The sequence below is a fragment of the Myxocyprinus asiaticus genome, chromosome 38, assembly GCF_019703515.2.
Source record: "Myxocyprinus asiaticus isolate MX2 ecotype Aquarium Trade chromosome 38, UBuf_Myxa_2, whole genome shotgun sequence".
Taxonomy (NCBI): Eukaryota; Metazoa; Chordata; class Actinopteri; order Cypriniformes; family Catostomidae; genus Myxocyprinus; species Myxocyprinus asiaticus.
In genome coordinates, this window is record NC_059381.1 from 30,591,889 (window position 1) to 30,616,461 (window position 24,573).

At 37.8% G+C, this 24,573-nt stretch overlaps 2 protein-coding genes and 1 long non-coding RNA gene across 5 annotated transcripts in view; 1 reads left to right on the forward strand and 2 right to left on the reverse strand.

The window, feature by feature from the left end:
- Positions 1 to 740, reverse strand: part of zgc:110222 (uncharacterized protein LOC550336 homolog) — a 4,138-nt gene extending 3,398 nt beyond the window's left edge. Inside the window, exon 1 of the mRNA XM_051677480.1 lies at positions 1 to 740. This exon is cut by the window's left edge and continues 660 nt beyond it. The gene's annotated coding sequence lies outside the window, so the exon portion shown is untranslated.
- A 138-nt stretch (positions 741 to 878) lies between these two features.
- map4k6 (mitogen-activated protein kinase kinase kinase kinase 6) overlaps positions 879 to 24,573 on the reverse strand; it is a 39,086-nt gene continuing 15,391 nt past the window's right edge. Inside the window, exons 10-32 of one of the 3 annotated variants that reach the window (XM_051677449.1) lie at positions 22,496 to 22,558; positions 22,330 to 22,411; positions 21,595 to 21,705; positions 19,689 to 19,767; positions 15,019 to 15,077; positions 14,521 to 14,567; positions 14,221 to 14,259; positions 13,189 to 13,222; positions 12,794 to 13,106; positions 12,221 to 12,339; positions 12,082 to 12,123; positions 11,902 to 11,986; positions 7,573 to 7,652; positions 7,430 to 7,490; positions 7,209 to 7,332; positions 6,662 to 6,720; positions 5,518 to 5,621; positions 5,222 to 5,435; positions 2,958 to 3,026; positions 2,078 to 2,164; positions 1,914 to 1,984; positions 1,776 to 1,831; positions 879 to 1,665 (exon numbers count right to left, since the gene is read on the reverse strand). In XM_051677449.1, the coding sequence (XP_051533409.1) occupies positions 1,578 to 1,665; positions 1,776 to 1,831; positions 1,914 to 1,984; positions 2,078 to 2,164; positions 2,958 to 3,026; positions 5,222 to 5,435; positions 5,518 to 5,621; positions 6,662 to 6,720; positions 7,209 to 7,332; positions 7,430 to 7,490; positions 7,573 to 7,652; positions 11,902 to 11,986; positions 12,082 to 12,123; positions 12,221 to 12,339; positions 12,794 to 13,106; positions 13,189 to 13,222; positions 14,221 to 14,259; positions 14,521 to 14,567; positions 15,019 to 15,077; positions 19,689 to 19,767; positions 21,595 to 21,705; positions 22,330 to 22,411; positions 22,496 to 22,558 (2,086 nt within the window). In that variant the 3' untranslated portion in view covers positions 879 to 1,577. Of the gene's footprint in view, positions 1,666 to 1,775; positions 1,832 to 1,913; positions 1,985 to 2,077; positions 2,165 to 2,957; positions 3,027 to 3,956; positions 4,587 to 5,221; positions 5,436 to 5,517; positions 5,622 to 6,661; positions 6,721 to 7,208; positions 7,333 to 7,429; positions 7,491 to 7,572; positions 7,653 to 11,901; positions 11,987 to 12,081; positions 12,124 to 12,220; positions 12,340 to 12,793; positions 13,107 to 13,188; positions 13,223 to 14,220; positions 14,260 to 14,520; positions 14,568 to 15,018; positions 15,078 to 19,688; positions 19,768 to 21,594; positions 21,706 to 22,329; positions 22,412 to 22,495; positions 22,559 to 24,573 lie in introns of those variants that run through there. The other 2 variants (XM_051677450.1, XM_051677448.1) reach the window with 2 other exon arrangements.
- On the forward strand, positions 5,642 to 11,875 carry LOC127428844 (uncharacterized). Its single transcript, XR_007895193.1, has 3 exons — positions 5,642 to 5,781; positions 9,037 to 10,158; positions 10,353 to 11,875. It is a non-coding gene; the product is annotated as an uncharacterized LOC127428844 (long non-coding RNA).

Sequence of the window (24,573 nt, forward strand, 5' to 3'; positions counted from 1 at the left end):
TACGCAAGGCACACGTAAAAGTGTATGAAAATCACTTCATTAGATAACAAAATACTGAATCAATAGGCATTTATTCTAAAGGATAGCACGAGCACTCTTTTCAATCAAACACCCACAAAAGGAGGTTTGAGTTTTATTTATAGCCCACAAGAATAAATATGCTGGTCAAAAATGAAGACGAAAATCATTTGGACACTTTGTGGTTATCAAATGTTTATGGAATATGTCCATAGACATTACTGACAGAAACGCCATCTTTGATTTTCGACGGGAATGACAACGAGGCTGTGAGGGGTAGAGTACAGTCTCTTCAATGGTTGTGGGCGTAGATTCCAGGGGGGAAATGATTTCATTTTCAAATGAAAATGATACTGGGTTTGATATTTTGTTTTGAATGCAATGACATTCAGTTTTATGAATGTGTCTGGGACCACTGTATTAAATTAATTTTGGTAACTGAGTCTTGACAATCAGTTTCCACACACACACGTTGGGTTTTCATGTTTTATGAGGACTCTCCATAGACAATGGTTTTTATACTGTACAAACTTTATATTCAATCCCCTAACCCTAACCCTACCCCTAAACCTAACCCTCACAGAAACCATTCTGCATTTTTACATTTTCAAAAAACATCATTTAGTATGATTTATAAGCTGTTTTCCTCATGGGAACGACTGATTGTCCCCACAGTGTCAAAAATGTCAGGTTTTACTATCCTTGTAGGGATATTTGGTCCCCACAACGTAGGGAATACCTGGACACACACACACACACACACACACACACACACACACACACACACACACACACACACACAAAAGCACTGGACTACAATAAATGCAATGACAAAGCAGTTAAAACAACACAAGCTAGTATTAATCCTTTTCATTAACACTTATTTAATTCCTTGTACAATATTTGGGGCTTTTGTGGGTTTTACAGTACTCAATTTTTGTTTTTCCCTAAAGTTCTTCACTGGTCTTATTAGTTTCACTGAACTCTATCAACTCTCATTTACTGGTCAATGAAAGATAATTCCTAAACACAGCACCAAAACACAATAATTGTTAACTTAAGGGTCAAACACCAAGTAAAACATCCTACTCCTTCAGTCAATGACCATCAACAGTTTGCTTCACAACTTCGAACCAGAATAATGGGATAGTTCATCCAAAAGTGAAAATTCTATCATTTACTCACCCTCATGTTGTTCCATATGACTTTCTCTCTCTCATGAAACACAAAATAAGAATAATTTTCCTTTTTGGCTGAACTATCCCATATCACACTCTCATTAAGGTCTATATTTGGTCCCTTTCTCTCATGAAGCACGACTGATCCTCAGTCTCAGCATCTCTGGCCTCCAAAACAAGCTTTTGGCCCTTTTCTCCCTCCTGAACAGCCAGGACAATAGGAGTTCTCTAGAGCACTGCGTGTAGAGTATGTGACTCCATCATGTTGTCCTCTGAGCTTATTGGGCCCAACTAACTCTCCCTTTTAGTGGTGAAGGGAGGAATATCATTCTTTGTAGTGTCTCCAGCTATCACCGAACATTCTATATCTTATCAGTCACATCAGTAGCTGCTTTCATGCCCTGTGAGGATGTACAGGTTGCTCATGGCAGATGGGTCATCCGTAGGAGTACTTTGCAAGATAATATCCCTGTGCAAGCAGATACAAATAATTTGAGTAAGGTTAGAATATTAATTCTGACTGGATGAGCCATTTAAATGTGTTACAATGTCCATGAAACCCACAGTGACAAAGCATACCTTGCTGTTCCCAAAACCTGAAAAACTCTACTTCTATCTGTGATCTCCTGGGTAACCTGTGGTAAAGAGCATCATATTCCATAATTTTTTTTTCCTTCTTCATACATTAGTGAAACTTTGTATAGACATTATGCTTACCTCATTAGTTTGTAGGCTCCTTCCTTTCAGACCATGTTTCCAGAAGGTAAGAACACTGTCTTGTAGACACACTACAAGGAAAATTGCATTGCTCATTTTGGGCCACCAAACACAGTAGAAACAGATCTGACTGATCTGAATGAACACAGTCTTACAGGACTTACCAAGCGTCTGAATGGAAAAATCAAAAGTAAGTTCAGGGGTCTTCTGTTGGCTTGGACAACCCTGTAGATTCACAACCTTCACTGTGTCTGAAACAGAATGGTCTGGAATGTTTCAGGTTCAACATAACTAAAGATGTCCACTACCACAGAAAATAATTTCAAGTAATCCCTCAATTTGTAAAAACAAACAAAAATTGCATTTACAATAATGCACATACAATGGAACCCTATGGGGCAAGACAATGCAATGAGATAAACATTGAAATACACACTGTTTCTAAAGTACAGCCACAGGACTTAAACATAATATGTTTGTTAACATAAAACTGGTGTGATGATAAAGTTACTACATCTAATCTTTTAATTACTTTCATGACCACGATAAAGCACAATATGTGCAAAAATACCACATCTATAAGGACGATTTAGACAAATTCACAGCTCAAATAACACATTTTTGTACATGATAACTAATATAAGTGCTCATTTCTGCTTTTAAACCCTCCGGAATGCCTTGCCCCATAGACATCCATTGTTCATTCATTAAGTGCATTCCTGTAAACTTTACTGTTGAGTTTTGCTTGCTTTAACAAACTGAGGGATGGGAAATTATTTAATTGTCATGAATTAAATGTGTTTAAATTGCTATGCAAAAAATGAAAAGTAGTCATCAGTCAAGTTATGAATGAAACACATTATCATCATGTTGTAAACAAAAAATCAAGGATTTTAATGGAATAACATGTATAATATGAGAGATACAGGGCATATTGATAAAGTCAAATATGTTTTTCAAAGCCAATATGAGTGTTAATGCCAAGTGCATCAGATTATTCGTTGAAAACAACAGTGTTGGTCAATGATTAATGAGATTTCTCACTTTCCAGTGCGATAAGAACTGTGTCTCTGTCCAGTTGAGTCACCTGCTTGACCTTCAGAGACTCGCCATCTGTGAACACACACACCTTCAGTAAGTCAAATGCACTGTTGCTGATTGGATCATGTCATTCGGGCTTGCCAAACTTTTTGACCAATGAATTTTCATGACTTTTTCAAGGCTGAATTGCTAATGAATGATTCAGACTGTTCTGTGAACAAGTTCAACCAATTCATTGAAAAGAACCGTTTCACAAGAACAATTTATTCAAAAATTTGACAAATGTATGGAGTTTATTTTCTGCCAATTTTAAACAAATAAATACAATGATAAACACGAAAATGAAAACCCAGTACCATTAATAACAACACTAATGTACAGTGCATTCAGAAAGTATTCAGACCCCTTCGTTTTTTTCACATTTTGTTATGTTGCAGCCTTATGCTAAAATGCTTAAAAAAATTAAAAATTTCACATCAAGCTACACTCCATACCCCATAATGACAAAACAAAAAACATATTTTTTATAACTGCAAATTTATTAAAAAAAAGAAAAAACTGAAATATCACATTGACATAAGTATTCAGACCCTTTGCTATGACACTATAATGCTGGCAATGATGAAGACGATGGAGTGAAGAACCCAAGTGCAATTTATTAACAAACGTGAAATCCAAAAAACCCTAACTATAAACATGAAACATAAACATAAACATGAATTTGAATATAAACTTGACTTGACATGAACAACATTACCAAACATATAATACCTGACCAAGGACAATGGAAAACATGAGGGCTTATATACATGGACAAGGGGTAAAACAATGACGAGGGAACCAATGAACAGACAGAACTGATAACAAGATAACATGACAATAACCCAATGAAAACAAGACACAAGAACATGGAGGGAAATGGGAATCACATGACTAGGGAACACATGACATGAAACAGGAACTAGATATTTCAAAATAAAAGACATGTAAAACATGAATCAACAAAATACACATGACACCCATTTCTCTGGATCATCTTTGAGATGTTTCTACACTTTGATTGGAGTCCACCTGTGGCAAATTCAACTGATTGGACATGATTTGGAAAGGCACACAGCTGTCTATATAAGGTCTCACAGCTGAAAATGCATATCAGAGAAAAAAAACCAAGCCATGAGGTCAAAGGAACTGCCTGTAGATCTCAGAGACAGGATTCCTAAATTCCAAGCCTCATGTATGGAGGAAACCTGGCACCGCTGTGCAATACCATCCCAACGGTGAAGCATGGTGGTGGTAGCATCATGCTGTGGGGGTGTTTTTCAGGGGCAGAGACTGGGGGACTGGTCAGGGTTGAAGGAAAGCTGAATGCAGCAAAATACAGAGATATCCTTAATAAAACATGGTCCAGAGCGCTCAGGACTTCTGACTGGGCCGAAGGTTCACCTTCCAACAGGACAATGACCCTAAGCACACAGCCAAGACAACGCAAGAGTGGCTTAGGGACAACTCTGTGAATGTCCTTGAGTGGCCCAGCCAGAGCCTGGACTTGAACCCAATCAAACATCTCTGGAGAGACCTGAAAATGGCTGTCCACCAACGGTCCCCATCCAAGTTGACAGAGCCTGAGAGGATCTGCAGAGAAGAATGGCAGAAAATCCCCAAATTGAAGGGGTCTGAATACTTTCTGAATGTACTGTACATGTCTATCTCCCTTGCAACCTCTATGCGTTCCCTAGGGTGAAAACCACTGTATTAAAGTATCCTCTCTTGAGCACCACCCACTCATTAACATATAATTTACATGTTTACTTTGAAAATGAACATTAGAAATAAAAACTAAAAAAGATAAAATAAAAAATGTAATTAAAATTCAACCTTGAATTTAATTAGAATTCTCTCACGATTATTGCGTTAACATTAAAAATATGCTTCGGAAGAGCTTAATTTGCAATTTATTTTTCACATTTGCCTTTTCATTTTAATAATGGCAGTCGGCCTCGAGTTTGCAGTGAAAATGGAATGTCAAATCATCAACTGCATTTTTGTTTTTAAATTTGACATGGACGATGCAATACCACTGTGATATTTGAAGTGCAAATTGCATCATTTAATTTTACATTTAATTCTGGCACATACTTTGCACACACTTTGAAATGATAAATCTGTTTATCATTTTCATCATTGTATTTATCTTTTTAAAACTGGCAGTAAATAAGCTGCATAATCAGTATGTTTTGCAAGTAGGATTTTCTTTACACAAGACTGACATTTTTGTGTTTGTGGGTGTATACACGTATGTACAACACCTGGCAGACATTGTGGAGTGTCATCCAGGTGGATGATGTCAAAATGCATCTGTCCAGTGGGGTCTCTGTTGCCAGGAGGGTTTCTCACCCCCACACAGACCTGAGGCAGCTCCTCTGTTTCCTGTACAAGCAGCTCAAAGATGGGCAGAGACTCGGGCAGACTCAGAGCAATGTGCTGAGCGAGAGAAACAGGAAAGTTACGCAACAGTGCAGATATATTTTTAACATTTCCCTCATTCTTATCTCTCACTTCTCACCTTGAGCTGCATGAACTTCTGCAGAGGCTCATACCACATGAGAAGAACCAAACCAGTGGGCACAACAGCACACAGGAACACGCTGTCGGTGTAAGGATTTCGTACTACAAGCAGAGAACAAATTTTGAGATGTTCACCAAAGCTAACACTTGCTCTGTTCCAAAACCTAGTGAGCTCCCAATACAGAGGCGTCATTTTAAGGCATCATAGGTGCACACCCGGTGTGAAGGCTGCAGTGCATGTATCCAGTGGGTGCAGTGTTGGGTAAGGTACTCTAAAAGTAATCCACTCCAAATTACTAATTACTCTTCTAAAATTGTAATTAGATTATTTTACTGATTACTACAGGAGAAATTACTTTACTAAAGTAATTATACTGTATATTGTACTGTAAATATTATATTTTGTATTATTCATGAATAATAGTATTATAGAAATATGTATAAACCAAATAATGTGCTTAAAAATACCTTCATTGAAAGTCAGTAACTGTAATCTGATTACGAGATTTTAAAATATAACGAGTTACACTACTGTTGACTAAAAAGTAATTCAGTTACAGTAAGTAATTACTTTGTAATCAGATTACATCAAACACTGATTATAAATATTCTTCTGTTCCATTCAATACTGAAAATAATCTAAATAATTCACTTATTGAAAAAGCATTATTTTACCCAATACTTGTATGTGCTATGTGTTTTTATGCTTGTTAGAGTATCGCACCATTAGCTTAGCAACAGATGAGTCTCCCGTGCTGAGCACTAACTGTGTGATGAGTTGCTACCCATGTAGAGCATTCCAAATCTGTCACTTATTAAGTTTCATGATAGTTAGGATGCTGCCAATCTTGAAAAGAACAAAAATAAAAAACAGCATAAACCAGCCAAAGCTGGTTTGCTGGTCTTAGTTGGTCTTCCAGTCTGGTCTGTTGGCTGGTTTTAGAGGGGTTTTGTACACTTTTCAGCTGGAAGACTAACTTAAACCAGCTAGGACCAGCTAAAACCAGCTAAGACTAGCAAACCATCTTAGAATGGTTCAAGATTTTTTCAGCACAGGCAGTGAGGCAGCTCATAGATTTTGGAACAGAGCTACCAAGTCCACAGAATCATTAATGAGCTCTTTCACTGTCATTGGTCCTTACCTACACTACATCTTCTACAGCCCTTGGTGTCTGGGATCTTCACCGACATGGCATACTTCCTGGAGAGAAGAGAATGTTTTTATCTAAAGGAGCTTAATGTGCACTTGTTACTAGGACAGTCCGCCAGTAACCTAAGAGTCTCTTGCTCAATGACTCAATGGTTCATGGATCAACTCACTTGATTAACCACTTGATAACACGACTATTTTTTTTTTACTAATACTTTTTGCACACCAAAACCCAAAATAGTTACTTTAATTTGCTAAGTATAAGTATTTAAGGCCTGAAACATACTGTGTCAATTTGAACTATTTGAGTGTAAACACTTCTTGCTACGCAAGCTCAGTTTTATGTTTTTGTGTTCTGAAATGTGTCAGAACGCAATTTTATAATGCAAAACAAGTACATTCTACATTCTCTAATAATCAGCAACACATTCTTACATAGTTTATGTTTCTGGCTTTCGTAATAAATCATGCAGCATGTATTTATCATGAGGTCTTGAGCATTCAGTGATTGTTTGACTCAAGTTTTTGATGCTACAAACCTTGAGTTTATCCTTGTGCTCAAGCGGTGTGCATTTATTGCGAGATGGCCCTGTCTTCGCTGCATATTTTTGCGATACTCAAAAAGTGCCGGCAGACTATGAGAAGTCAGCTGTGATGACTTTCCTGTGGACAAAATAGAGCAGGGACAAAGACAACCAATGAATGAAGACTTCAGGTCTTAGTAGTACTTTGAGGGCCATGTCAATATTTTTGGGCATACCGGAGATGGACATAAGCACATTGTTCATCACGTACAACCAAGTGCATCTCTGAGGAAGCAACTGCAAAAGAAAGAAAGTTTTGCATCGAGAGATATTTGAATATAGTGCATACAGTAAATAGAGGAAAGGGTACTACAGGTACCTTCTCCATTGTGTCTTCATGGAGCTCATTAAGGTTGAGGGTGTAGATGCCCTCCTCAGCACCCAGCATAAGGTATTGATCTGTGGTTAAACAATGAGATGTCTTTCTGGTTATACAGTCTTGAGAGAAGCTTTTTTCAGAATGTGTCATATAGTATCTACACTGGAAACAACTGATGTTCTAACATAATTCCAGTACTGGGCAGATTACATTTGGATTACAAATTACAAGAAGAAATGCAATCAGTAATGTAATCTCATAGATTACATTTTGGGGTAATCTAATCAGATTACTTTTAACCTAACTGTAATTTATTTTATGTCACATGCATTTGAGTAGGATAATCATTTTAACATAAAAGTAGAAAGATGAAGAAAATGTATTCCATTCTTTATTACTAACAAAAAGAGCCTCACAGAAGCATTTAAGCTCAATGTGTAAGCTGCACACCATTAGTGAGGTAGTAAGAAATATATATATATATAATTCTAAGTGCATAAAACAATAGAAACATTACATTAACAAACAGTAATGAACCTGAAATCAACAACAATGACATTGCTAGGTCAAAGCTAACAGCTCAAAATTCTGACACACTTATGTTTAACCCCTTACTACTTAGTAATAGTCCATCACCTATTCCTTAGCTGATATGCATATCTTACTGTTGTAACATAAAAGGATCTCATGCTTTAAATTTTTAACTTCTGCCATTGCCTTGTTAATATGTAATCATGTAATCAATCAAAAGTAACTGTAGTCAGATTACGAGTATTTTCCAAATGTAATTTAATTCGATTACAAGTACTTGATTTTTGTAATCTGATTATGTAATCTATATTACATGTAATCCATTACTACCCAGCATTGCATACACAAGTATTGGGGCTAAATGTCACCTCTGAATGTTCACTGAACAGACCCATTGGTATAAAAATTGGCTTTGTATGGACTTTTTAAAAAAGTGATACAATTTTATTTTTATCTTACTATTGAGACAATTGCATATACATATTTTTAGAAAAAAATATGATTACTGTGCTTGCAAAGCAGCACTGTGTTGATATTCCTCAAACATTCTGATTGGGGTTTGTTCTAAACCACTAACCCTAAAGGCCGATTTACACTTTTTCTTCAAACCTATGCCATAAGCTATGTGTAGCTACAGCGGTTTTGGCATAGTCTACGCCATGGCCTGACATATGCACCACTCCAAAAATGTAACTACGCGTTGTGTCAGCACAGACCACAACTGCTGAGATCGGTCTGCTTTGTAACCAGAGATCATCCCCCAGGATGACATAAAAGATATCTTAGGTAGCCTCCCAGATCTTTTCATTGAATCACATAGTATTGTATCACTTGCCACTCACACCTCAGACACAGGAGACAGCGCAATCCTAACAACATGCACTCTTTCTCCACTTCCTCTTCTAAACCTCTCTCTCTCTCTCTTTCTATCAGCCTTTGGAACTGCCAGTCAGCTGTAAACAAAGCTGAATTCATTTCTGCCATTTCTAGCCAATCATCTCTCAACATCCTATCCTCTGGGAGCCTCTGCCCTCTCCACCAACTTCAGGGGGAGGGGTGGGGGAACAGGTTTGCTTATCTTCAATACATGGAAATTTACGCCTCTGTCCTCTTTGTGTGACAATAACTCCTTTGAACTTAATGCCATTACTATCACCCATCCTGTAAAAATCAATTTTGTAGTTATATATCGTCCCCTAAGTAAGCTAGGAAACTTTTTGGAGAAGCTGGATGTGCTACTATCATCCTTCCCTGCCGCAGACTTTCATACTTTGCTTGCCTCATTTGACCCAAATGCATCACAACTGCAGCAACTCACAAATCAGGTAACCAGCTGGACCTCATCTACACACGCAACTGTACCACTTACCATGTTCTGGTTACTCCACACTTCCCATCATTTCTTCCTTAGGTTTAACATACTGTATATCTGCATAACATAACACCTTGCCTGCCAAACACTCCTCCTCAGGTGTCATTTCAACATAATCTCCACTCTCTCTCACCTACCTGTCTTTCCACTATGGTCTCATCCTCTTTTCCCTCCTCTAACCAGTTCTCCTTGCTTGATGTCAATAATGCTACTAACATTTATAATGCTACAACACTAACAATGCTCCACTTTAACATCTCGTCTCTAGACTATATCTGTCCCATCTCCATACTGTCCTATCACCCACTGCTTAAGAAACCCACACTAAACCCTGCACTCTTAGAAAATTACAGACCACTCTTTCTCCTCCCCTTCATAGCAAAAACACTTGAACTAGTTGTGTTCAACCAGGCCTCCTCTATTCTCTCCCAGAACAACCTGCAGGACAGTAACCAGTCTGGCTTCAAAAGTGGACACTCAACTGAGACTTCCTTGCTGTCCGTCACCGAAGCACTGCGGCTGGCAAAAGCAGCATCCAAATCATCTGTTCTCAGTCTGCTTGATCTGTCTGCTTCTTTCTATATGGTTAACCAACAGATCCTACTTTTCCATCCTCATGGAATGGAAAATCATCACAGGCATCACAGGAACCACACTCCGCTGGTTTGAGTCTTACCTCACAGGTAGGTCCTTCAAGGTGTCTTGGAGGGGAGTGGTATCTAAGTCACACAGACTAGTTACTGGGGTACCTCAGGGTTCAGTACTTGGGCCCCTCCTCTTCACCATATACATGACATCACTGGGATTTGTAATTCATGCACATGGCTTTTCCTATCACTGCAATGCCGATGACACACAACTCTACCTCTCATTCCAGCCTGACGATCCTACGGTAGCTGCACGGATCTCAGCCTGCTTGTTAGACATCTCAAGGTAGATGAAAAAACACTACCTCAAACTTAACCTAGCAAAGACGTAACTTCTCGTTCTTCTAGCGAGCCCATCTATGCAACATAACTTCACCATTCAGCAAGACTTGTCAACTATTACACCATCCAGGACAGCTAGAAACCTTGGGGTTGTGTTTGACGATCAGTTGAACTTCACGGACCACATCGCAAAGACAGCCTGATCATGCAGATTTGCACTGTACAACATTAGGAAGATCAGACCTTTCTTGTTTGAGCATGCTACACAACTTCTTCTCCAAGCTCTTATCATACAGTATCTAGACTGGACTACTGAAATGCTCTTCTGGCAGGACTTTCTGCATAAACATTCAAACCTCTGCAATTAATCCACAACGTGGCAGTGCGTTTGGTTTTCAATGAGCCCAAGACAGCGCATGTTACACCCCTCTTTTACGAACTTCGCTGGGTGCCATTGGTTGCTAACGTCAAGTTCAATCCAATTACAGAAAAACCACTGGTTCTGAATAGCCCTAAAGTAATAAACTCGATTAAGCTCAATTTGGTTAATTTACATTTAAACTTACAGTACATACATTCAGACTCCATTCAACATATTTTGGGTTTTTATAAAATGTATACCTTTAAAAAATTTTAAGATTACATTTTAAAAATCTCCCATTGACTTCCAAGTGATGACATCATCGTAATATTGGAATACTGAATTTGGACTGGTCTTGTCTTCCTTGCATTATTTAACCATTTTGAATCAGCAGCATGAAACTTACAGAGTGACCAGTGTAATCCAATTCCTGCCAATGACTCTTATGAGCCAGTTCATTTGATTGTACAACGTGAACCATACAGCGCGACCAGTGTAGTCCGATTCCCGAATGAATGAATGAATGACTCTTATGAGCGGGTTCTTTTCAATCTACAGCACGAAACATACACCATAACCAGTGTAGTGCAATTTACGAATGAGTGACTCGTATGAGATTCTTTTGAATCTATAAAGCAAAGCATGTGATGTTTCCTACTGAACAAATGAATTTCATCAGCCTTTTCTTTTTAGTGAATCAAAAACGTACTGAACCACAAGTCATTCATTTTGTCATGTCTGACTTGGAATGAACCAAGAATGACAAGAATTCAGAGTAATTACTGGATGGTTGTTAATAGTAGTTAAAGATACACTTGATGAGTTTTGTTTTAATTAGTGGTATTTTATAAAAATGAATGAATTAATAAAATAAAATATCTTAACGTTATAAATAACACCATTTCCTAGAATCTGTTCTGTTAAAATATGAAATGATCTCATCAGATGGTAACAGACTAATAAGAATTGAATTTCTTATTTCCAAATATTTCTTCCTCAAAAGAACTAAAAGAATCATTAATGAAACCGTTAAGGAACCGTAATTTTTAAGAGGAATTAAAATGTGAAACCGGAATCGTTAAATTCCTTAAAAGTGAAGACACAGTGTTAATCAACTGAAACGTTGCAAACTTTACCTCTGGTCTTTGGTAGAACCCATGTAACGGCACAGTGAGTCTTTAACGGACAACCATTGAATACTTTGGAGAAGCAGGCCCCCATCTAGAAGACATTTAATGATATTAATTACAGAACGTTAAGCATGTATGAAAAACACAAATAGAATTACATAGAAGTACATGTTTCCCTGCACTTACATGCACTTGAGGTGTCGGTGGCAGTCCATGAACAACAGCTTTCTAGAATGGAACCATGAATAAAGGATAAAGTATAAATGATGATCAAAAGGAGATTATCAACAAGCCATGAGGCCATTTTGGTGACTGCTCCACTCACTGTGTCTTCGGTTTTTCTCCTGAGTGTGCTCCATTCTGGTGAGAGTGGTTGCTCAAGTGGAGGGAAATTATTCCTGTTTCCTCCTGGGTCTGGAGCAACAGAGCCCTCTGGTATCAAACCTGGTCAACACAGCAGGTGTTTGCTTTTCAATGTGGTATTGTTTGTGTTCCACAAACTCTACATTAATAATTGCAATGGGTGGTGTATCTTAGTGGTTTTAGATATGAGCTGGAAACCAAGAGGTTGTTTTTTTTAAACCAGGGGCATCAATGACCCTTTGGTTGTCAAGTGGTGGCCCAATTTACCGGCCATAAATATTTCCATTCAGATTTTGCACTGTTCTCCAAAGAAAGCTATTGTATGCCTTCAGAAGACTAGGAATATATCACACTAGTAGTATGAACCATTTTTATAATCCTTTTATGGTGCTTTTTCATCATTTTTTAGCATAAAATCCTCGTCCCCATTCATTGTAATTTCATGGAAAAGAGCGACCACTACAATTCATCAAAGAAAGAGAGTCATTCAGGTTTGGAAAAACATAAGGGTGAGTAAAAAATGGGGTGATCTCACCATCAGTTGGTGTTGAGCAGAGGGAACCCAGACTGGTGGAATGACAGAGAAAGGAAGAGTCAGTGAAGAGGGAGGAGTTTGTGAGGAGGGACAGGTCAGAGAGAGTTGAACCAATTAGCAGAGCTGATTCACTGAGCAAGGCGGGGTTAGTGTCAGGGGCGGAATCCTTTAGAGGGGTGGAGCCCATGAGAGGCGAGGAGCGAGAACAGGGAGTAGGAGCTTTTCTCCCTTGACTGGCAGTGCAGTGGGCTGCTGATTGTGGAGCAGGGACTCTCTTCACAGTGCTGTATTTATCCTCTTCATCTGGTGAATGCTGTAGATTAAACACACATGATTTATGTTATTCCTTAATACACCGGACATTTACAGCTACAACTTGTTTCACGGCTCCCCACCTCAGTCGATGATCCTCTCTTTATAGTCAAACTCCTGCAACAGAGGAAACAAAATGTAAAACATAAAACAAGGAAAATTTACCTTGCCATAAGGTACTACAACAAATATTCAATACTGGGGTGACCAAAGGTAACATTTTAAGAACTGGTTATTGAAGACCTCATACTGATTCGGGGACTGGCCCCCCTCAATGTCTATGGCCCTGGGTATTAAATGAATAGTTCACCCAAAAATGAAAATTCTGTCATCATTTACTCAGCCTAATGTGGTTCCAAACTTGTATGACTTTCTTTTGTTCTGCGGCACATAGAAGGAGATGTTTTATTGAATCCGTCCATCTATTTAAAAAAAAAATAGCCATTGATAGTGACTCACTGTAAAGCTTAAAAAAGTAGTCCATGCGCCTGGAGCATCATGTTCCGAGTCTTCTGAAGACATATGATAGGTTTTGGTGAGAAACAACCCAAAAATTAAGTGATTTTTCATCAAACATCTTGACGTAAATTGCATGTTCACAAGCGCTTTGAGAGAAACTAGCACACAGATGTAATCTTAAAAGATTTTCACTAAACGTGACTTAAATTTTTCTTAAAAGAGAAGAATGGATTACTTTTATTATATTTTTGGGTCCTTTTTTAAGCTTTAAAGTGAGTCGCTATCAACCGCCAATGTATTGAAAAAACTAATAAAACATCTCCTTTTGTGTTCTACATAAGAAAGAAAGTCATTGGGGTTTGGAGCGACATTAGGTGAGTAATTTATGACAGCATTTTTGGGTGAACTATCCCTTTAAGACTTTTTGTCAGAGAATGTATAATGACTTTAAGTGTATTTTGTCATATTTCCTTCTTTTTTTTACTAGTTTTAATGCAAAAACTCACTAAATGTATCTTCTTCTAGGGATCTTTAGGAATTTTAATGGAAATTATTGAGTAAGAATTTGATTTGATATGATACATTTATAATGATTGGCTATCGGTTAATTTTTTTCTGTCTATATGTAGGAAAACATGATGAACAAGTTGCATCACCTCTCCATCAAAGCCTCTTCCACACACTCTAGCAAACTCCTGCAAAAATAAATAACACAAACCTTTGAGGAAGATCAAGTCTTACAGTTGCTTGCTTGCAGCCATTAGGAATACATTATCACATTGATCTGGAATCATTTTAGTGACACGATAAGTGATTGGAGGATGCCAAACCCCTCAGTTTTAGCACTAGCAGCATGTTATTATGTTTTTGGATGTGTGGCATGCTTTAGCTAACCTGTTTTGACATTTACTACTATCACTGTTACTATATACTGACAAGAGTAAAATATGACTCACGGAGAGTCCTTGTCCCCGCCAATGCAGTTCCAGTCATCACAGGCTCCCTAATGAAGAACAGGAAACTGATTAGTAATTACACAACTGTGCAAAGTGCTTTTTATAGGAGTGAACCCTTCATTAAATGGCCTTATTAAAAGTGAAGTGTATACCTTTTTTCTTTGTTAAAGGTATTTAGTAAAGTTTTGTTTTTATTGCACTGGCCGATATGGCCGTGTCACTATCAAAACATTTCTCTGTTTGTTTGAGCATCCCAACCAGCCCGACACAGCAACATTGGTTCAACCAATGGCATGAATTTGGGGTGGGGCTATCTGTTTTATAGACCAATGGAAGGCAGAGGAAGTGTTTCGGGACACCTGTTTGAAGCCAATTGTTATTTATGTCATTGTTTTTTGGTTGCAGAAAATGACACACGTCACCTTTTTAAAATGTTTTGTGATATATTGGACAGTGCCATATTTCTGTGCATGGGTTCGTACAAACATTTACTCTCACCAGATCAGGGCAGGGATCTGTCTCTTTTCGCATTGGTGGTCCAAACTTCACATGATCAACTGAAAGACAGAGAAGCCGTCAGTCACAAGCTCTTAAGCCGAAACAGACTCAGTCTATTCAACTGTACCACACTTCCCCTTTCACTTACAACTGTGTGGAAGGAGTATAACTTGCCACTTTCTGTAGTATTGTCTCAAATATTCAGACTTGGATGCACAAACGCATTCATACAAACACACACATACAAATGTGCATGAACCTAAAAACACACACAATACGTCCTTTCACAGCTTTAGAGTGGCTACTCAAATACAATAGCAGCTCTTGTCCAGCTAACCTTGGCTTGTGGCCATGACATGCTGTAATCCCCCTAAACCACAACAATTGCCTCTCACTGACTAAAGGCACAATCCTAGTCACTCTCGATTAGCCAGTTACTCCTCGTGAGATTAGTAACACTTATTACTTTAAAGTGTTGTTGCAGTACATAAATGGAGGGGATGTGATGAGTCTTTGTTCTTAAGTGCAAATGTCATTCTGCAAATGCAAATGTCATATCACATAAAAGAATTCATTGTACAATGAAAACATTCTGCGAGTTTCAAATTTTTCCTCAAAAAGACAAAGTAATGAAACTAGGGCTATTGATTTACTTCATTAATTCAGTGTGATTAATTATACAAAAAAATGTGTTAAAAAAATTAATGCAATTAATCATATCCCCAGATTGTAATAAGGAATATTCCTACCATTGGAGCAATTTAAGCAATTAAGCAATTTTATCACTGGACAAAGTGTAAGCGTAATCATAGGCATTGATTTAGGTAGGGATAGTACGGACCTGTCCCTACCAACTTCCAGAAAATCGGAAATGTCCCAACCAACACTATGATTTTTCATCAGCAGGGGGCAGTAAACAAAACACCAGCTGTATAGGCAACACTGTACAGACAAAAAAACCACACTAAGTGTTGCCGACACTAGCGACAGCTAGTCTCATCTGGACGGATCGCATCTCCGAAGGCAGGGATCTCAAGACTTGTTTTTCTAAGTTTCAAACTACATTTAACTTGACACAGCGACCTAAAAAGCTGTGTTTATGATGCGACACAACCAAAGTGAGACATTCCTAAAGTGTCCGTCTGATGCGTATAGTGGTAAGAAAATTTTTGGATTAGCTGGTTTTCTGCATTAATCTGCTCATAAAATGTGATCTCATCTTCATCAAAGTCACAAGTATAGACAAACACAATGTGCTTAAGCTAACAACACACAAACAATTATAAACTTTCATGTCTATATTGAACACATCCCATTAAACATTCAGTAAGTGAACCCTTGGATTTAATAACTGATCGAACCTCCTTTGGCAGCAGTAACCTCAACCAAGCGTTTCCTGTAGCTGCGGATTAGACCTGCACAACGTTCAGAAGGAATTTTGGACCATTCTTCCTTACAGAACTGCTTCAGCTCAGCCACATTCTTAGGATGTCTGGTGTGAACGGCTCTCTTGAGGTCATTCCACAGTATCTCTATTCGGTTAAGGTCTGGGCTCTGTCTGGGCCACTCCAAAAGGTGGATTTATTTTTTTGAAGCCATTCTGTTGTGGATTTAATTAATGTTTAGGGTCATTGTCCTGCTGCATCACCCAACTTCTACTGAGCTTCAGCTGGTGCACAGCCACCCTCACATTATCCTGTAGAATATCTTGATAAACTTGGGAATTAATTTTTCCCTCGATGACTGCAAGCAGTCCAGGCCCCGAAGCAGCAAAGCAGCCCCAAATCATGATGCTCCCTCCACCGTACTTTACCGTTGGGATGATGTTTTCATGTTGGTATACGGTGCCCTTTTTATGCCATACACAGTGCTGCATGTTCTTCCCAAACAATTCAACCTCAGTTTCATCAGTCCACAAAACATTTTCCCAGTAGTGTTGTGGAGTGTCAAGGTGGTCTTTGGCAAATTTCAGGCATGCAGCAATGTTTTTGTTGGAAAGCATAGGCTTCCTTCGTGGTGTCCTGACATGGACACCATACCTGTTTAATGTTTTCCATATAGTAGACTCATGAACAGAGATGTTAACCAGTTCCAATGATTCCTTAAAGTCTTTAGCTGTCACTCTAAGGTTCTTTTTTACCTCACCGAGCATTCTGAGGTGTGCCCTTTGAGTCATCTTGGCTGAACGGCCACTTCTAGGGAGAGTAGCCACAATAATAAATCGTCTCCATTTATAGAAAATATGTCTATCTGTGGACAGATGAATATCTAAGCTCTTCAAAATAACTTTGTAACTCTTTTCAACTATGTGTAAAGCAACAATTCTTGATCGTAGGTCTTCTGAAATCTCTTTGTTTGCGAGGCATGGTCCACGTCAGCAGATGCTTATTGCGAATAGCAAACGCATAATGTTTGAGTGCTTTTTATAAGTCAAAGTAGCTCTAGCCCACATCTACAATATCATTTCATTAAAGGATTTGTTCACCCAAAAATGATAATTCTCTCATGATTTACTCACCTTTAAGCCATCCCATGTGTATGTCTTTCCTTCTTCAGAAGAACCAAAATGAAGACTTTTTAAGCACATTTCAGCTCTGTATGTCCATACAATGAAAGTGAATGGGTGCCATCAGGCTGCTGGCTGTTTGATGGTCCAAAAGGCATATTTAGACAGCATAAAAGTAATCCACATGACTCCAGTCGATCAATTAATGTCTTTTGAAGCAAAACGATAGGTTTGTAAAAAATAAATCGATAATTAAAACGTTTTTAACTTTAAATCGTTGGAAGTGTTTTTTAAAAGTTAATAAAGTTTTAATTATCGATTTATTTTTTACAAACCTATTGATTTGCTTCAGAAGACATTAACTGATCAACTGGAGTCTTGTGGATTACTTTTATGCTGCCTAAATATGCCTTTTCGACCATCAAACAGCCAACAGCCTGATGGCACCCATTCACTTGCATTGTATGGACATACAGAGCTGCAATGTGCTAATAAAATCTTAATTTCGGTTTTGCTGAAGCAGGAAAGACATACACATCTGGGATGGCTTAAAAGTGAGTCAGTCATGAGAGAATTCTCATTTTTGGGTGAACTAATCCTTTAATAGGATGCCAGGTTTGCCAAATCCTTACTCTAATTAGCTTTTTTCTTTTTTTTTCTTTCTTTTCTTTAGCCTAGGGATTAATTTAATTTTTCAAAGCACTGTTAATGTTTAATGGGATGTGTTCAATAAAGGCATGAATGGTTATAATTGTTTGTGTGTTGTTAGCTTAAGCACATTGTGTTTGTCTATACTGACTTTAATGAAGATGAGCTTACATTTTATGAGCAATTAATGCAGAAAACCAGCTAATTCCAAAGGGTTCACATACTTTTTATTGCCACTGTATGTACATTGTGTCTTTGGAAAGGCCCTTATGATAAATCTACTGTATCTTGCACATACTGACAAATTTAATTGCAAAATGGATTACTGTGGACCAATAGAATAGGTCAATAAAAGGCTTATGTTCAATAATATGGAAATAAACTATTTATTTCCTTTTGAAGCCACAATTTGTATCATCTTATTAATGCTTTACTTGTCTGCCACAATAATGAGATGCATTTAAATTATTTGAATTAAATTTAGAATTAATATATATATATATATATATATATATATATATATATATATATATATATATATATATATTAATCAATTGACAGCCCTAATTGGAACTTAAGGGAATAGTTTTTGAGTGAAAAACATCTTGTTTGGTGACTTCATGACAGCCCACATTTACACATTAATGAGTGTGTTATATGCATAGCAATATGCTGATAACTACCAAAGATCAGCTTATTAAAAAATTAGACATCGCTTGTGAATTGTTTTGTGAATCTGACAAAAAGACTCAAGATGGCGCCGAGTATGGCTGCTGCGTTGCGAGCTCCGACACAACATGGTAGTGTTTTGTTTGTTTTGTTTACAATTCTTATGTTTTTTGTCTTGGATGTTGTATGTGTATATTAGACTTTAAATTGTGTTGTGTTAATCTGATGTTTATTGTAAATTGATACTGCACCCAAGAATTGTGTATATGGCTGTGTGACAATAAAGGTGATTTGATTTGATTTGATTTGATTTGATTTGATATAATGCAGGCTGTGAAAAAAGCTGTTATTGAATGATTAACAACCCTTATTAGACGCAAAATCAAACCCGCAGCCTGTAAGTACTGTTACTCATTTAACATGTAAAGAGGGTGTTTACATAGAACTCTTTATTTCTAACACTGTGTCCTAACCAGACGCTATGCGATAAAGTGACACATGATAAAAGGTATATCATCCATGTTAATCAGAGTTTTTGTCCACACCAGCTGAGGCCGCGACAAGTGATGAGCAACAGGACATTCTGTCGATCGCTTGGTTTCCAAAATCCTGCTCCTCATGACTGTACATTAAACATCAAATATGTTCTGACTGTCTCTGCTTGTGAATCGCACAACATTATCGCATTCAGTGCAGACAAACAAATTGCATGTTGCTGCAATTTGTTTGATTTGTTTGATACAATGGCTGATTAGGAACATGGTTTGGATATTTCTTCAAACCTTAAAACTGAAAATCACTACAGATTAATCTTTTGACTGTCCATTAGAGTATTAACAGCACTCACATTGCTCTTCAGACAGAGTTCTCTGTACAGGCAAGTGTTTGACTAGAGAATGAATCTTATCAGGTAGAACACTGCACATCTGTGAACACACACACACAGACATATAATCACATTAAAACATTACAGTGAACAAACAGTCCTGTGAACTAATGAGATTTTTTTTTTTCAGCCTCTTGGTAATGGATTTGCTCTGAAATAGCTCAGGAGGGTGAACCATAATTTCAACCGCCATTGTTGCCAAGTTGATTCAAAACAATTAATGCGAAAAGTAAAATACAGTAAAAATCAACTTTAAAAAAATAAAAGCATGTTTTCTACACTTTTTCATGATATTTAGTCCTTATTTTCATTTGTATGCACGGTAACACTTTATAATAAGGTTTCATTTGTTAAAATTAGTTAACATGAACTAACAATGAACAATAATTTCACATCATTTATTAATCTTGGTTAATGTTAATTTTAACATACACCGATCAGCCACAACATTAAAACCACCTGCCTAGTATTGTGTAGGTCCCCCTCGTGCTGCCAAAACAGTGCCAACCTGCATCTCAGAATAGCATAGAACCAAATAGAACCAGACTGGTTCGAACTGACAAAGTCTGCGGTAACTCAGATAACTACACTGTACAATTGTGGTGAGAAGAATATAATCTCAGAATGCTATTTTCAGATGCGGGTTGGCGCTGTTTTGGCGGCACGAGGGGGACCTACACAATATTAGACAGGTGGTGTTAATGTTGTGGCATATAGTAATACATTTTTAAAATAAACAAATTGTATATGTTAACATTCGTTAATGCACTATGAAAGGGATAGTTCACCCAAAAATGAAAATTCTCTCATCATTTACTCAACCTCATGCCATCCCAGATGTGCATTTCATCTGCTGGTCCACACAATGCAAGTGAATGGTGGCCAGAACTTTGAAGATCCAAAAAGCATATAAAGGCAGCATAAAAGTAATCCATAAGACTCCAGAGGTTAAATCCATGTCTTCAGAAGTTATATAATGGGTGTGGTTGAGACGCAGAGCTATATTTAAGCTATTTTTCCAAAAAATCTCCACTTTCAATTTCACATTCTCCTTTTGTTTTTGGCAATTCACATTCTTTGTGCATAATGCCACCTACTGGGCAGGGAGGAGAATTTATAGTAAAAACGGACATAAATATTGATCTGTTTCTCACCCACACCTATCATATCGCTTCTGAAGACATGGATTAAACCACTAGAGTCTTATGGATTACTTTTATGCTGCCTTTATGTGATTTCTGGACCTTCAAAGTTCTGGCTGACATAGTCTTCTTTTTGGAGCTTTTGTAGTTCTAGTCACCATTCACTTGCATTGTATGGACCAACAGAGCTGAAATATTCTTCTAAAAATCTGGGATGGCATGAGAGTGAGTAAATGATGAGAACATTTTTATTTTGGGGTGAACTATCCCTTGAACTAACATGAAATAACAATGAACAATTGTATTTTTATTAATTAAAATTACCAAAGATTAATAAATGCTGTAAAAATATATTGTTCGTTGTTAGTGCATGATACCTAATGCATTAAATAACGTTAATGAGTGGAACCTTTTCGTAAAGTGTTAGGCTACAGTATGCAATATAATAATAAGTAGTAAGAATATTTACCTATATATACTGTATATTGTACTGAAACTTTGTAATAACCAACAAACTGATTCGCACAAATCAAATTGGCCAACTTTAATGCCATGTTTGCTACCAAAGTATTAAAACATTTATAGTTTATAACTCTGTCATACCATAAAAAGTGCATTAAAATCAATTGTGCATTCTCAATATATCGCCCAGCCTAACTATGTATCATTTTTAGTAATTACTTCAATCTTCAATACACAGAAGTACACTATTGGTTTCTATTCACCTCCAGGTCACTCTCATCCATAGTGAGTGTCTGCTGCAGCTCCGGGTTATTGACTGTATCCAGCAGCTCTATAACCAGATTACGGGTGAGGAGCTGTGTTACAAAAGCATGCTGCAAAAACAGAGAGACCAGTGGTCAGAGAGCTCACAAGATAGAGACATCTTTCTAATTGAGCTGTTTGATTTTTTGCCCTAAAACCCGGGAGGAAATTAGTATTTCTGAGCCATGTGTTCCCCCGGGAATTTCCAGTTTTTTACAATAGTGGGTTTTTTTCCAATAATTGAGTCAAATGGTCTATGGTTAACATTACTTAAAAAGACTTTCACGTTTTGTTCTACAGCATAAAGTACACACATGTACCTCAAGTGTACATTTTGAAGCCATTGTGTGCTTTTAAAATGTAAGTTGCTAACAAGTTGTTACATAAGGACTGCTATGGTCTGTCTGGTCAAGCACATAAATGCACATCCTTATTGTTGTAGTCATTATTTATGTTGCAGAACAAAATGTGAAAGTCTCTTCAAGTAATTATGACCAGAGACTTCATTTTACTCATATCTTACACACACAAGCCTTTGGAAAATGCAAAAGGAACTCATGGCTTCCAGACTGGCCTACAAAATTGAAATCATGACTCATGACTGCTTATAAGGTAAGATAAATCACTAAACAGCTCAGATAAATCACTAAACAAAAACAAAGATAAGGAGATATTGCTCTTTGGTTAACACGCACCTGTAAGAGTTTTTCTGCCGTTGGCCTCTTGCGAGGGTTCTTAGTGAGCGCCATTTTGATGAAATTGTGGAACTCTGTGGACCTAAATTTACAAAAGAAAAAAATTGCTCTCATTGTGTTCGGTAACTTAAAAGGAAAATCGACAGCTATAATGGACAAGAGTTACCATTTGTTCTTGTCCTTCAGTTTGGGAGGCTGGAAACTGCTCTTTGACATCAACATCAAAGCTCTGAAAGAAAACAATAAAATCATGTTTGTTCTCCACAGCTGAGACACGACCCACACAACAGCCATATCTCATTCTGACCTTTCAACCAAAACTGTCTCTGCAAAGCCTTGCTTCTTCGCTGCATAGTCAGTCAATGACTAAACAGACAGCGTTTTTTTGTATGAAGCTTATGAGAGGAAGCATTTGTATGAGCTTTATAGATACTGTAACCAAGCAAATGTTCAGTGACTACAATGCTTATTACTCAGAAGAAATTGAGTCATAAGTTGAAACACTAAAAGGCTGAATAAAATATTTATTAGCTAATTTGCTGCTTTATACCACTCCAGAGTGGGGGGAAAAAAATCGTACTGAGTATTTTTATCTTTTTTTTTTTTGTGTAAAAATGCAAATATTGGACTCAGATGTGCCTTGTTGCTGCTTTCCCATCTGAGAGCAGCATGATCACATGGGATATCGACATCTGAATGTTCATGTACCCTGAAATCAACCCCATTCTGCCAAATAACTGACAAGCACCATCCCCCACCAGACATTTTTGCATCAGTTCAAATGTGATCAGCTTTACCTATAGCGCTACTGATAGCACGTCGCGCAAGCAGCTTCAGAGACACGGATTCTGACCCCATGGAAACCAGGAAGTAATTGTGTTCAGATATATAATGGTAAGCATGATTCAGTGGTTGCAATGCTCCCCCAGCCCCCCCTTAGACCCGGCCATGGTTTTAGGGCTTTCACGATGATGACGATTAATTGTCATACAAATTGTCATACTTCATGTGCTTCATGCACCTTAAGAATTCATTTATTGGGGGCCTGGGTAGCTCAGCGAGTATTGACGCTGACTACCACCCCTGTAGCCACGAGTTCGAATCCAGGGTGTGCTGCTGAGTGACTCCAGCCAGGTCTCCTAAGCAACCAAATTGGCCCGGTTGCTAGGGAGGGTAGAGTCACATGGGGTAACCTCCTCGTGGTCGCGATTAGTGGTTCTCGCTCTCAATGGGGCACATGGTAAGTTGTGCGTGGATCGCGGAGAATAGCACGAGCCTCCACATACTGTGAGTCTCCGCGGTGTCATGCACAGCGAGCCACATGATAAGACACGCGGATTGACGGTCTCAGAAGCAGAGGCAACTGAGACTTGTCCTCCGCCACCCAGATTAGGTGAGTAACTGCACCACCACGAGGACCTACTAAGTAGTGGGAATTGGGCATTCCAAATTGGGAGAAAAAGGGGATATAAAAAAAAAGAAAGAAAAAAAAGAATTCATTTATTTATATTTAACCTGAAATTATATAATAAAATATGGATATAAGATTTCCTTCAAGGCTTTTAAAACTTATGAATGACATGAGAAATAACATTTTACATATTTCCAAACACCAAAATTTGTCTCTCTTTTTGGTCAACTTTAGTCTTGGCCCATTTTACATTTACACTGTTGTTTTTGAGCCCCGTCAACAAAGGGTGCATTTCCCAAAAGCATCGTTAGTCAACTATGGTCGGAAGTTCAATCGTTACTAAAATAGTTCAACGATTTGATGTTTCCCGAAACCATAGTTCCAACGAACATTCGCAAACTGCATCGCAAAGTTTTGTGGTTGATAGGTCCATACAATGCAAGTGAATGATGGCCAAAACTTTAAAGCTCAAAAAAAGCACACAAAGTTAGCATAAAAGCAATCTATAAGACTCCAGTGGTTAAATCCATATCTTCTGAAGCGAAGGCTTTGGGTGAGAACAGACAATATATAACTCATTTTTCACTGTACATCTTGCCATTGCAGTCTCTAGGCAGGATCATGATTTCAAGCTTGATTAAACTTCCTAGCATGTGACGCAATCGCAGAGTGCTAGATGGCGCTAGGAAGTGTAATCAAGCTTAAAAATCATGATCGCCATGGAGACTGCTGATGTCCGACTTAATCGCTTCAGAAGACATAGATTAAACAACTGGAGTCTTATGGATTACTTTTATGCTGCCTTTATGTGCTTTTTGGAGCTTCTAAATTTT